Genomic DNA, 13,152 nt, shown 5'->3' with positions numbered 1-13,152 from the left:
GACAAGTTGAGGAGGCTCATGGTGCGGCCTCGGCATGGCGTCCCGCGCGCTTGACGTCGACGTCTTGTAGTAGCTGTGCCCTGTGATCGTGTCGTTGCTGCTGGAGGCTCTTGGCGTGGGTTGACGCCTCGTAGTGCCGTAGTATCGACGAGGAAGTTCCTTTGACCTCCCTCTGAAAACTTGTCTAGCCAAGATTGGTTTTGCTGTGAAAGACCTCCGGTCACTAGCTTTATATAGAGATGAAAGAGATACGGATTGTTTGTTACAATCAATCACAGCAGATTGATACGAGGGCAACAGCTTCTGTGGGCTTCGTCTCCCCGCTCCCCGCTCCCCGCGAGCGTTTCGCCGCAGGGGGTCCGGCTTCGGACCAAGACCGCAAGACGGGCACGGGTAGCGTCCGCCGCGGCGCGCTGGCTCAGATAGCTACGTGCCGGATCTGTTGGGACTTGGGCGCTGGTCGCTCGGCGCGGCACCGGGTGCGCACAAGGCCGCGAAAGCTCCGTGCCGCGAAGACGTAGACACACGGCATGCACCATGCAGGCACAGCGAAGATTCACAGCATCACATAGTTGTACAACGTCTCTGCCAAATTGCCTTGCCTACAGGCTACGGTACGGTACACTGGATCCTATTTGCATCACAAAGCCTGAACGATGTACATTCAGATTTCAGAATGGCAGCATGTGGCTTCTCGTATATTCATTCATTCAGATTTCAGAATGGCAGCATGTGGCTTCTCGTATATTCATTCATTCAGATTTCAGAATGGCAGCATGTGGCTTCTCGTATATTATTCATTCATTCATATAAGTACCTAGCTAACTATACTGTGTACATGTATACGGTGTCTATGACGATCAGTATCATCGAATTAACAGCCTCTATCATGCCCTTTTCTTTTTTTGGTCAATATATAAAATGAGCTAAGTACTAACTACCCTGTGCTTCTTTATGCTATGTACAGTTCCAGATCTGGAAGAGGTCAGCTTGGTTTCGGTTTGGCTTTGCTTCTTTGCAAAATTTTCCTTTCTGTCTTCTTTACCGGTACCTAATGCTACGGGGATCAGATCAGAACAAGTATCAAGTATGTGCATTCTCTCTATCAGAATTCAGAAGTACTCCTTGTGGAAATGGAAGCGAGTGCTCGTCTTGTGGCTCATCTCGTGCGCCAGAGTCTTCAGCTCTTTGGCTAGCGTCGGCGCGCCGCAGTAGAACACTCCTGCGTGCGTCAGAAGCATCCTTGTGAGCAGAGATGTTGAGTTGGTGCAAAGGAATTGGTTGTCTGGGCGAAAAAGGATTACCAACTGTCGAGTTCGGATGCTTGGAGGCGATCCTGGTGAAAACTTCCTTCCAATTTGGTCTGGCGAAATGTGTCCTCACCTGCCGAGTGCACAGAAAATGATCGATTCGAAGTCAGAGATAGAGAAAAAAGATTTCCTTATAGTGACTGATATATTCTGTAATTTTTTTCATTAGAACAACTTAAATTTGAACGCAGAGTCTCGAATAATTAGTTTACCCTAGTTCCTGAGACGATGTCGACACCGTGCTTGGCATGGTTCAGAGCCTGCACCATTGACAGTAGAGTTGTGCGTGCATCACGCTCCTCATAAACACTTGTGAGGTAATTGTGCAACTCTATGACACCCTGGTTTCGGAGAGCTCATTGTCAGCATAGTAACACTGCAGGGATATTCTAGACAGAAAAGACTTAAGCGCATAACAGAGATATGCATGGAGATGTGGCATCCTGCAATCCTACCTTCTTGTCCATTTCAGCAACCTCATTCATCACCCCTTTGAACCATTCAAATGATCCTGCTTCTCGGGTGACCCAATAAAAATGTGCACGGCTTGTTCTGTATGCTCTCTTCCGGTTGCTACTTGCTGTTGAGACACTGAAGCTGTTCGCGCTGTCCTCAGACCTACTAGTCTCCATTGCCAAGTCCTAATAGTTGCAGAAAATCGTGTAAGCTATAAGTAGGAACAAGCATATCCGGCAAAAAGGTCAAAATGGGAACAACATGGGATGAAGTGGTACCATCAACTCGTCAGCTATCTTAATGTTATTAAGCAAATCCCTTAGGATGCTTATGAACGGTGTTGCTCCAATTCCAAGGCCGACAAGAAGTAGAACATCGTAGTTTCTGAAATCCTGTGCAGGGGCACCATATGGACCGTCTACTAGCAATTTTGGCAAGCTGTGGCATAGAAAACAAACATGTTCAGTTTCATTTCTATCAGGTATTGAAAGAAACAGACATGGAAAGGGAGATTGATGACCTTCTTGGTTCTGCCGCACCTAACTCGCTAAATGAAGCTATTCTGTTAACATGCGGTGAGAAGCAGTTCTCGACAAATATGTGCTTGAGCTCTTGTGTCCAGTCACCGTTTGTTCGGATGTGAACACTGAGGTAGTCATCTCCAGGAGCTGAAGTGATGGAGAAAGGGTGCCTGCAAACACAAAGCAGCAGCAGGTGAGCTACTAAACCAGAAACTAAGAGTAAGTCAAGGAGACGCAAGTCTGAGGTCATACAAACCATTCAAATGGAGATATCGTTGGACATTGAAGAAATATGTACTGTCCACTTCTGTATCGAAATCCATAGGGCTTGGACATTGTTATGGTCAATACATTTCCAGGTAGAAGGCACACCTGAATTAATCCAATTTACATAAGAAAATATGCATAGATCTAATTTAATGCTGGCAAGCAAATTCTGGCATTTCGTCTATTATTGTAAATGAATAAATTTTGCTTGCACATGCTTGTCACTTGTTTTGACAGTTTATTATGGTTTTACAGTACATAATGATAAATGTTTCTTTTTTGACAGGGAGGCCCTAATTATTTCTTCCACTTACATTCCTGAAAGGATCTAACTGTACGAGAAATACCTGAAACACATCTGTCGAGTTATTTAGGATAAGGAAAGTATCACTGTGTGGCCGTACAGATGCTAGCACCAGTTATTACACCTATTGATATGGAGAGAGAACAAAAACATATTTGATGTTGTGGTGGGCAGAAGAGCACTCAGGACAGAAGAAACTAATAAACAATCAACCAAAAAAGCATGGACCTTCCAGGCATGAAGATCATTAGAGAGCAACAGGCGATTTCTAAAGGACAGAAATGTTTGAACTGAGCCTATATTCTATTGTGGATGTCCTAGTAGTGGCATAATGACTTGTATCTCACAAGGCAACAAAATTCTCCACTTCTCCTGTCCACATACTCACTCCTCTATGTCACTAAACCGTGGATTCAAGTTAAAATGATGGACCCAAGGAATTGGAACTTATAATGGATCACTAATTCGAATCAGGTGCAAGTTGTTTTCCTTTATTTTCCTTAAAGTGGAATTTGTGCGATATTGATGGCACTTTTCTAGTCTTATCATACCAACAAATCAACCATGTGGAGATAACCAACTAATACTAGCGGTAGATATTAGGAAAGCTTGGCATGTAGAAACTGCAGGAATTTTTCTGTCAGTTCAGTTACCCACTTACCTTTAGAATTTTTACAGTATAAGCATTTGACCTCAAGGCTCGTAGCATCCTTTCACCAACATATAGTACAAGCGGGACAGAAATGTACATCCATGTCTGAAATAAGCAAGGGATCATAATGTTAAAGCGTTAGTGTCCTTAAACTCGGTTGCTGAAACAAGAATCATTGCAATAATTAGAGGAAGTGCAGAAGTCATGGCGGGCAGCAGCATCGCTGTTTTCACATGAGAATGTTGGAGGAGAAATTTCCACATGGCGTTGTTCCAAACGAGATGAGATGAACAATATCCACTAAAATAACAAATGGAACCACTCAGCTTGGCAGCTGTCAGATTCCAGTGTTTCTAGAATGCCGCAACACGGTGAGTTTAATACTTGAATCATTTATCCCTATGAATATAGTAGAGAACTTTTAGGTTAATAAACATGTAAGCTTGTATTGGTGTACAGGATAGGTCGAACTGCCAGGCATTGCCCTGGAGATTGGAGTACTGTCTGACATCTGAACCTTCTGTATTGTGCAAATGGTATTTATCCATAGTAAAATCAACTAGACCGTTTAGAAACAGCATTTCCCGACATTGTTGAAACATGTTTATCAACTTTCTCACCTATCAAAACAACTAAAATTCAGGAACGAACAACTAAAATTGAGGAACGAACATCATCAGTAGGATCTCAAACTTAGGTCCTGTTTGTTTCAGCTTCGGATTGTGAATTCTTGCTTTTACAATCTGAAGTTAAAATAAACAAACAGCTTATAGAATCAGATTGTAACAATCTGGTATCCAAATTGCTATAATCCAACAATCCATCTACTATCGGATTGTTTCAAATTGTAAAGTGCAAAAGACTAAAATATCCATCACACTTTCGTTGAATTTACCCGTCACTACCATTGCCCCACCCCCAACACGCCCTCCCCCGCCCGACCACACCCAACGCCTCCCCCCCCCCCGGTCGTGGATGGCTCGTTCCCCTGACGCGCCCTTGCTGCGACTCCTGGCCAGCGCGATTCACTAGCCCACCTCCTCCTGTGTCACTGATGTAGCTGCTGCTCGGCCCGCGCAGCCACCGGCGCGCTCCGCCGCATCACCCGTCGTCCCGGTCATCTCCGTCGCGCCATTCGCGCTCCTGCACAGCCACCTAGGCGTGATGCGCCGCTCCAGCCTCCCCTGTCGCCGCCACCCCCGCGCGTGCGCATGTGAAGAGGCCACCGCCAAACGCTTCTTCACGCCGTCCCGCGTGCGCCGCCACTCGGCCGCGCTCCACCTCGCCCCGACCGGACTTCCTCCCTACCAGTGAGCCCCTCTCCCTTTCCCTTCGGCCATCTCCCTCTTCTGGCGCGCCCATCTCTCTCGCAGCCTCCTCTTGCTCCAACTGGCCCGTGCTACCGTCCCACCATCGGCAAGCTCCACCGGATCCCAGCTGCCCTCTCTCTCTCTCCCTCCCTCCAGCTTCCCTCCGGTGCCTCCCTCTTCCTCCCCTTCGGCCTCCTCTCTTCGGTGCCGTGCCGCTCAGTTGGCCCAGCCAGCCGATCTCGCCGGCACGACATGCCTCCTTCATTTCTCCCTCCGGCCTCCTCTCTCTCTCTCCCTCCTGTCTCTCTATCTCCGGCCTCTGGGCCTCTCCCTCGTCTCACCACCATGTGGGCCCCACCGGTCACAAGCCCATGGCCTTGGTCCACAGTGGACAGCAGACCGAGTCGCCCTCCGGTCCATGACCCGTGAGCCACCCAAAACATGAGGGTATTACAGACAATAGATATCCAAAAGCAGCAATCCACCCACTCAAAATCTAAGTTACCAAACAACTACCAGCTTTTACAATCCATATTGTAACAATCCAGCTTTTCACAATCTATAATCTACAAACTATTTTTTACAATCTATAACTCCCCTGTACACCTTTTCTCTTGGATGCAAGGTGGTCTTGTCCCTCCTAGTCACAAGCCTCCCAATACACAATGCCAACCAGAAAGCAATAAGCAAGCAGTGAAACCCCGTGCCACGCACTCACTCCGATGAATCTGCACGGGAAGTTTCATTGTCGCACACGACGGGCAAATTCTAGGGACGAGTGGTGCCTAGTAGAGGATATTTCTTTACGTTCCCTGCATGTTTTCTCTTTTGCCTTTCACTAGCTAGACAGGCTCTTTAATCGGATTCGATCCTTCTCAGATGCTGTCCCCCGTACCCCGCCCCTTCGATCCTTCGAGGCTCAGATGCCATGAGCTCATGATCCCTTTACAACTAAGGCCTCTTGCCCCTAGATAACACGGCAATCATTCGGCAACATTGTGCTGCAACAACAACATGTGCCAGGGGACCTGACGCATTTCTTAAGTGGAGGTCACCATTCGCATGCGCGCGCACGACCATTGGAAAGCAAAGAAAGTGACAAAGGAAAAGAGCAATCCTAGTTAATCAATCAGGAAGTTTGGTGAGATGGAAATGGGCACTAAGCAAGGCCAAATTAGTGGCACAAGTATAAGCAGAGAAACTCCAAGCCATCCACATGTACAAAAGCCCTGGAAGTGAAAGTGTTCGTGGCAAATATGGAAGGGAAGAAAGCAACGGCCGGCCGGCCGGCCGGCTGGTTCCTCACGTCGCGGCCTCGGGCAGCAGGTGAGCAGGGATTATACTATGCTGGGGGCCATATGGTTCCGGCCAAAACCGGTTGCGCCTTTGATTCACAATGTGATCTCTACTCCAGATGTGGGACGAAAGAAAAGTTGCCGTATACTACCACCACAAACAACGAAACGAACAGGAGAAGTTTCCTGCACATTTCACCATTGTAAATAAGCCTTTAGGCATGCAAACCCCATCGCTTGCAGATTTGGGGTGCCGATGGATCAACCATCGTGAGATGTGACGCAGCGGTTAAAAAGAAAAGTGAAATCATCGTAACCGTCCCTTACTTCTAGTACTTACTTGTACTAGAAGTCGATAGGGATTTATTCGCGTCCTACCAACAGCGCTTCGGTTCTGTAAAGAAAGGGGGCATTCGCAGCCATTCATGGCCGGCATTGATCAGTCCATCTACATCGATGAGTAGTGTAAGCATGCAATCCCCACCTATTTCAACGCCCGATATATCCAAATGAAAAAATGGTCTGTAAAGTGGTGTGGACTAGATCCACCAACAAACGTAGGACCGTCAAGACAACTCTCCTAGGTGGGGTTTTGAGTCGTCAGATCTTGCGAGCGCTCAGCAGCAGTGCTATTACCGTCCTTCTTTCTGTTGGCATTTGTAGTCGTTTGGACTGTAGTTCGTTGTGTTCGTCCTTGCGATGGTCTAGATCTAGTTCTTTAGTTATGTTTTATTTTTTGCTTTTTTTCTTTAATTAATCAAGTATATCAGCATGTAGAGTTTTCCTCTTATTAATATAAGAGGAGCTCTCGTTCCAGTTTGGTTTTAAAAAAATAGTATTTCATCATCAGATACGTATGTACTACCGGCACTATGTTGCACACAGAAAACAGTCGAGCTACGTTCACGTTCAGGCTGGGCTGGCAGGTGAACCAGTAGCCCACACCTGACCTGACATGACAGGATTCATGCAGCATGGGAGACAGGGCCCGGAGTTCCTGAATAGCGCAGTTCGAACCATCCATGGATCTGCCGATCCCGAGACGACGAAGACGATGGCTAGCTGCTGCTGCTACACACGTCAGTGCGTGGTAGCACCCGGCCGGCACTGAGCTGTGGAGCACATCACCAGCCGACGTGTTCCTACTACAACTGTCTCGATCGGCCCTGCCTACCTCTTACGACGCCTTCAACACGGAGCCCAGCCGGACCCGGACGCGACGCTTCCGTTGACGAACAGAGCAGGTCTGGGCTGGCAAGCATGGCTCCGGTTTGTCTCGAGCGACACCGACACCGACACCGACACCGATCTCCCCTGTACTGTACCCACGTCCCAGTCTTCACGCAGCAGAGCTCACCTATCTAGACTCGACGAAGCAGCACAGTAATTTCCGTAGCTGTTCGTACTGGATGACGTGGTTAAACCAAGACTGACTGACTTCGCCTCGAAGCAGAGACAGGCTCACTGAACATTCCTCTCTTCTTTGGCACAGCTGCCGTCACGTCTTTTCTTTCCCTTTTTTCAGAGAATCTGAGACTGACATGAGCCGTTGCTAGAAGAAGGCAACGTAAAGCAGCAGCTGCCGCGAGCGAGCGAGGACCAAGCCCCGCGACAACGGCGTGTCCAAGAAAGCAAAGCACGGGCGCACGGGCAGGTATCACCTTTGCCTCGGCGACGGGCCAAGCAGAAAATCGTCACCCTCGTGACAGCTACGCCGCGCACCCAACCACTCATAGCAACTACGAGTAGTACCGTAACAAAATCTGCCGAGATCACCGGGGGGGGGGGGGGGGAGTGGCCGTGTGCGCACGTACCGTTTTCTCGTACCAGCGGTGCACGAGGAAGAGGAAGTAGCCGTGGACGAGCAGGAGCACGTACACGATGCCGAGGAGGTGGTGCGAATACCAGAAGGCGTTGAACCCGGCGAGCCGGTTCAGCGGCGCCGGGAGCCGGGACGCCGCGCCCGCGCCCGCGCCGCCGCCTTTCTCGCCCTTGCGGAACGGGTGCGTGGCCAGCGTGAAGGAGACGGCCACGAGCACCACCATCACGACGCCCGTGACGCCCTCGGCGCCGGAGAGGAGGCCCGCGTAGGTGGGCTTCTCCGGGCCGAACGCGCCGGCCACCAGCGCGTACTGCTCCGGCGTGGACGCGATCACCCGCGGGAAGTCGCACGCCAGGTGGTTCCCCGCGTGCAGCGTGATCCCCACAACGATCGCCGTCGCGATCATCTGAAAAAAAAAAACATTCAACAAACACATTCAGCTAAATATCTCGACGAACCAAATTACGACGGGGGATCCGGGAGGTGGTCGCTGGCTCCGGTCGCGAGTACTCGTGGCCGGTGACCACGCAACAAACAGTTACTAGGTGCGCGTGTGAAGCGACCTATACTATAGGTGCTGGGTTGCTTTCCACTGGACATCCGCCGCTGGCTGGTGGGTCACCGGTTGCTACGGATGCTGTGGGTGTTCAATGGTTAATTCTAGGTCATGACTAGTGGTGAATCTTCTTATTTTTTTTAGTTTTTAATGATTAAAAAATACAAAACTTGTATCTCCCCCCGTTGTCTTCAAAAGCTGGGAGGGCACACTTTTTATAAAGATAATGGAAAATACTCTCTCCGTTCAAAAATAGTAGACATGTTTTCAGAGTTTGATCTTCAAAGTTGGAATTTGACTAAGATTTTCTCATAAAATATATTATTTATAGCTATAAAAAATATATATCGAATTATGAATCTAGTTGTATAACTTTTATACATTAGATAGTCTTATAATTAATTAAATATTAGTAAAATATACAAAATTTTATTTTTCTAAAAAATACATTTACTATTTCTAAACGGGCAGCGAGTAGTTTCCAGCACTTGACAGGGACAAAACCTATATATTAAATATTTTTATAATTTAATTAAATATTAGTAAAAATATAAAAAATATTTTTAAAAAATACACTTATTCTTTCTAAACGGAGCGAGTTAGTTTCCAGCACTTGACAGGGACAAGTTTGTCGGTCCGTGGACTTCCACCGACCGGGAAGGAGTTTTAACCTTTGACTCGCTGCTTACTGAGCATGAGCGGTACGCCTCCGATGCGGGGGCAAAGGATCGTCTGTGCCGTGGGATTTCACTTACCGCCAGAACAAAATCATTGGACCGCATCGCTCGCCGCACGGAACATGGGACGGAGATTTAGCGTACGTATCTGGGACCCGGGCGTGCCAAGTACGCTGTACGCTAGGCCCGTCCTTGCCGGAAGAGTACATGGTACTAGTAAGCCAAAGTCTCGAGCTACCACATGGGGCAGTGGCCGTTCCACACAGGATCTAGGAGTCCCACGTGGTCGGCCAGTCATGGCGCGCCACGTTCCCGCGCTGCACGTCAGGCCGCCGCTCCTCGTCCCCGACGGCGACGGCCTAAACACCCCGGCTGTCGTATTTACCATAAACGAGTGACCTCAGAGTCCGCGATCGATGGCGCGATCACGCAATTGTTAGTACCATCGCAGGAAAAGAATCTACCGTGATTAGGTGGCTTGCCACGCCGGACGCGATGATATTTGTAGGAGTGGCTTGGGGGGGGGGGGGGCGGGGGCGTGGAAGTCATGGCGTACCTTGTGGAAGGTGATGTTGTCGTCGAAGGGGACGAAGAAGCGGGCCCAGGAGGAGCGGAGCCACGTCAGCGTGTTGCGGCAGACGGGGAGGAGCACGAGCGCCATGTTGAGCTTGAGCGTCTCGGCGGCGCCCTTGGCCGTGGGGAGGCAGTAACCCATCACCTGGAACGCCGCCATGCGACGGTACTGCACGAACTTCCACACGAACAGCGCCGCCATAGCCGCGAACCACAACGCCAGCACCCACGCGCGGCGCCAGTTCTCCTCCGCCGCCACGCGCACCCGCGCCGCGGCCTTCCGCACGCCCCACCCGCGATCTCCTCGCCGCTCCCGCGCCCCCGCGCCCGCGTGGTCGCCGTCGCCGCCGCCGGCGTCTCCTCCTCCCGCCACCGTCGAAGTGCCGCCGCCGACGCCGAGGTTCTGGCTCCACTGGGCCCCGCTGGCCGTGCTCAGGGGGCGGCTGTAGTTCATGTAGGTGTCGCGCTGGAGCAGCAGCGCCTCCAGCTGCCACAGCTGACGAGCGAGGCAGAAGACATCACACGTGTCAGCATACGTAGAGTATACGGCCAAGAACACAGCAGTGTCCGACGCGTACCTCAATGTAACCGAGGTTCTCCGGGTCGAGCTCCTCCATGATGAGCGACGCGTACTCCTCCGCCTGCTCCTTGAGCTTCGCCAGCTTGTTCGCCGACGCGCTCAGCACGATCAGCTGCGGTGGCGCGCAAAAAAGACCAAACAGATCGCTGGATTAGCTAGCGGAGTAGCATGCAAACAACGGCAACAACCGCGATAGTTACCGCAGTAATTAACAAGAGTAGTACTCTACAACTAGTGGTAATCAGAACAGGGTGCCCACAAGAAGAAGTTTCTAATGCTGAGTGCTTTCTTTTGCGGCAGTTGAGCTGAAAACAGAGACGCATCATGCGTGCATGGAGGAGTAAAAAGCTTTAGAAAAAGTGCTTAAACAAGTCACCTCCTGTACTTCCTCCCTCGTTATCCTCCCGTCCACGTTGGTGTCCACCCTGAATTTGGGGCCAAGAACGGCAGAAGAAGAAGCTTATCAAGAATCTGCGGAGGCAAGTGTAGATGCGCGCGCGTCGGAAGTCGGGACGGGCCGATTTAACGTTACTTGGGATCAGGGGAAAGAAAATGGGGGGAGTGAATTTAGCTCCGTACATGTCGAAGAAGATCTGGAGCCGCGCGTCGAAGCTCTGATCGGAGATCTGGAGCCAGAAGTCGTAGAGTTCCTCCTTGGTGATCCGCTCCAGGTTTTGCCGCCGCCGCCGGGCCAGCGCGTCGAAGATGCCCACTGCGAAGTCCTTCGAGTCCACCATTCCTGAGCGAGGCATGCACGGCCAAGGACGTCGCAATTACGACTCGTTTCTTGCATGTCTGGATAACAATGCAATCGTGGCCAAGAAGAGAGTGAGATGCGGTGGCGTCCGTACCGATGCATTCGCCGAACTCGTCGCGGGAAAGGAGGCCGTCGCGGGCGAGGTCGTTGAAGCGCTCCTCGACGCGGCGCCAGAGCTCGGCGGCCTCGGCGGAGCCCGTGGTGCGGCTGATGAACCGGAGGCCCTTGAGCGCGCGCTTGGCTCCGGCGCGCGACCGGTTCAGCTGCGCCTGGACGCGCCGCCGCTCGCGCGCCGCCATCGCTGCCTCCCGCTGCAGCTCCACGGGCGTCGGCCGGCGCGGGGACGGCGAGGGAGACGGTGACCGCAGCCACGCGAACTTCTTCCGTATCCGCGACGACGTCGACGAGCACCGGCTCAGGCTTCTGGCGCCCCCGGGCCCGGCCCCGCCCTCCGACAGCGTGCTCGGCGACACCCCCGCCGGCGCGGCGGCCGCGCCGTAGAGCGCGGCGCTTGTGGGAGTGACGCTGCGCACCACCATGGACTCCTCGTCGAACTCCAGCATGACCTCCACCAGGTCCCCCTGGTCAGCGAGGAATGCCGGCAGCATGCCCCCGCCCGCGCCGCTCCCCGCCGCGGCAAAGAACTCCTCCCCATTGGCGGTGGTGAAGGACTCGTTGTCGGAGGCGTCAGTGGTGGTGGTCTGGTCATCCGCCAGGTAGTCCGCGATGCGGCGGTGGCCGCTGCGCCGCGCGTTGCTCCCGCGCGACGGCGTCCACATGGCAGCCGCGCCGCAAGAGCTTTCCTCTCCGAGGCGCGGTGGTTGCGCCCGCCCGCCCCGGCCTTTTATATTACAGTAACTTACTTACACCCCGTCCGCGTCGCAATGCGTCAGTTATCCCGTGGGCAGCAGCGGTTGGGCGACCGGCCGGGCCGGTGATTCCCTCTCTGGTCGCGGCCTCCTCGCCCTTTTTTTCTTTTCCTTTTTGCGTCTCCGCGAGGTGCGAGCTCGCAGTTTGCTTCGCGGCGCGGTGCGGTGCTCTGCTGTTGCGATCTGCCTGCCCTGCCCTGCCCTGCCCCGCCCTGGCTAGCTTTTTGCCCCAAAAGAAGCTCCGCGTGCCACGAGTTCGACGTGGCTGCATTACGATGCTTGGTTCGGTCGCGGATAAGGGTGGCAATGGGGCGGGATGGGTGTCATTTTGGCCCGGTTGGTGGTAGGTTCGGGGATGGGATTAATTTTCGCTCACATATGTTCACAGGGCTTCTAAAAATAGAGTCACCATATGCCAGTCAGTCTAGACTAGCCTAGCCGAACTCAATGTCGACCGACTAAGTAGTTAACCCTAGCTCCAATGCTACACCTGATCCTCCACTCCCTCCACCCTCCAGTCAGAGCCGCAACCACTAGCCGCTCACTTGGCCACTGCTCCTAACTCCCACCCGCCTGACCGTAGCTCCTCGAATGTAGGCATTGGCGATTACGAGGACGACAGACGGATAGATCCAAAGATGGTGGTAACAACGTGGATGGTGGGTAGCGGTGACGATGGCGGTGGCAGCGGGTGAAGGCGTTGGCGTGGCGGGGACGGTGGACGCACATATCCAAAGACGATGGGACCGATAGACAGGGCCGACGGTGGTGATGGCGTTGGGCGAAGACGATGGCAACAACGGGGACATTAGATAGAATCGAAGGTGGTGGTGGTGGTGTGGCGAAGGTGAGACGACAGACTTCTTAGTGGCGATAATGAGGATGTTATGCATTAGCTTGTTTTCGGGTTCCACCAGGGCCGGGAGTGATTTTGCACCTGGTTTTAATTCCAGGGATGAGTCGAGTTTGATGCTTTTGATTTCGAGTCGGGTACGTTCTCGCTCCACCCAACCTGACCTGTTGCCACCCTTAATCACGGGGGCGCGGTCGGTGGTGTGGATTTGGAAAACCACATGCGCTTCCAAATAAGCAAGATGAGGTTGACTGTAGTGCGACGAGTTACTACGTGTGAAGGCTCCATTTGGATAGCGAGGATTATGTGAAAATCCAATGTGTACAGTGCTGCTTTTTAGTGAAATTTAT

The 13,152-nt window shown here is 52.0% G+C and overlaps 1 protein-coding gene across 2 annotated transcripts; it reads right to left on the bottom strand.

The window, feature by feature from the left end:
• Positions 1-761: 761 nt before the first annotated feature.
• On the bottom strand, positions 762-12,120 carry LOC133897948 (respiratory burst oxidase homolog protein E-like). 2 transcript variants are annotated; one of them, XM_062338783.1, is made up of 14 exons: positions 11,175-12,120; positions 10,903-11,062; positions 10,700-10,748; positions 10,322-10,435; positions 9,727-10,239; positions 7,930-8,343; positions 3,520-3,615; positions 2,544-2,659; positions 2,287-2,457; positions 2,045-2,204; positions 1,766-1,951; positions 1,523-1,651; positions 1,305-1,383; positions 762-1,222 (listed from the first exon to the last, which is right to left on the bottom strand). In XM_062338783.1, exons 1-14 carry the CDS (start codon positions 11,857-11,859, stop codon positions 1,113-1,115), a joined length of 2,982 nt encoding a protein of 993 aa, XP_062194767.1. In that variant the 5' UTR covers positions 11,860-12,120; the 3' UTR covers positions 762-1,112. The 2 variants fall into 2 exon arrangements, with proteins under 2 accessions (XP_062194767.1, XP_062194768.1); XM_062338784.1 differs by lacking the exon at positions 7,930-8,343 and having other exon boundaries at positions 11,175-12,118.
• Positions 12,121-13,152: the final 1,032 nt, after the last annotated feature.

Source organism: Phragmites australis, chromosome 17 (genome assembly GCF_958298935.1).
Source record: "Phragmites australis chromosome 17, lpPhrAust1.1, whole genome shotgun sequence".
Classification (NCBI taxonomy): domain Eukaryota; kingdom Viridiplantae; phylum Streptophyta; class Magnoliopsida; order Poales; family Poaceae; genus Phragmites; species Phragmites australis.
This window is presented reverse-complemented; position numbering and strand designations above follow the sequence as displayed.

What these genes read in the sequence shown, in the direction of transcription:
- LOC133897948 (XM_062338783.1), bottom strand. Translation starts at nt 11,859, where the DNA reads ATGTGGACGCCGTCGCGCGGGAGCAACGCGCGGCGCAGCGGCCACCGC. An exon ending in CGAGTTCGGCGAATGCATCG is followed by an intron (nt 11,063 to 11,174) that starts GTACGGACGCCA and finishes TGCCTCGCTCAG; the next exon opens with GAATGGTGGACTCGAAGGAC. An exon ending in AGATAGCTGACGAGTTGATG is followed by an intron (nt 1,952 to 2,044) that starts GTACCACTTCAT and finishes TGCAACTATTAG; the next exon opens with GACTTGGCAATGGAGACTAG.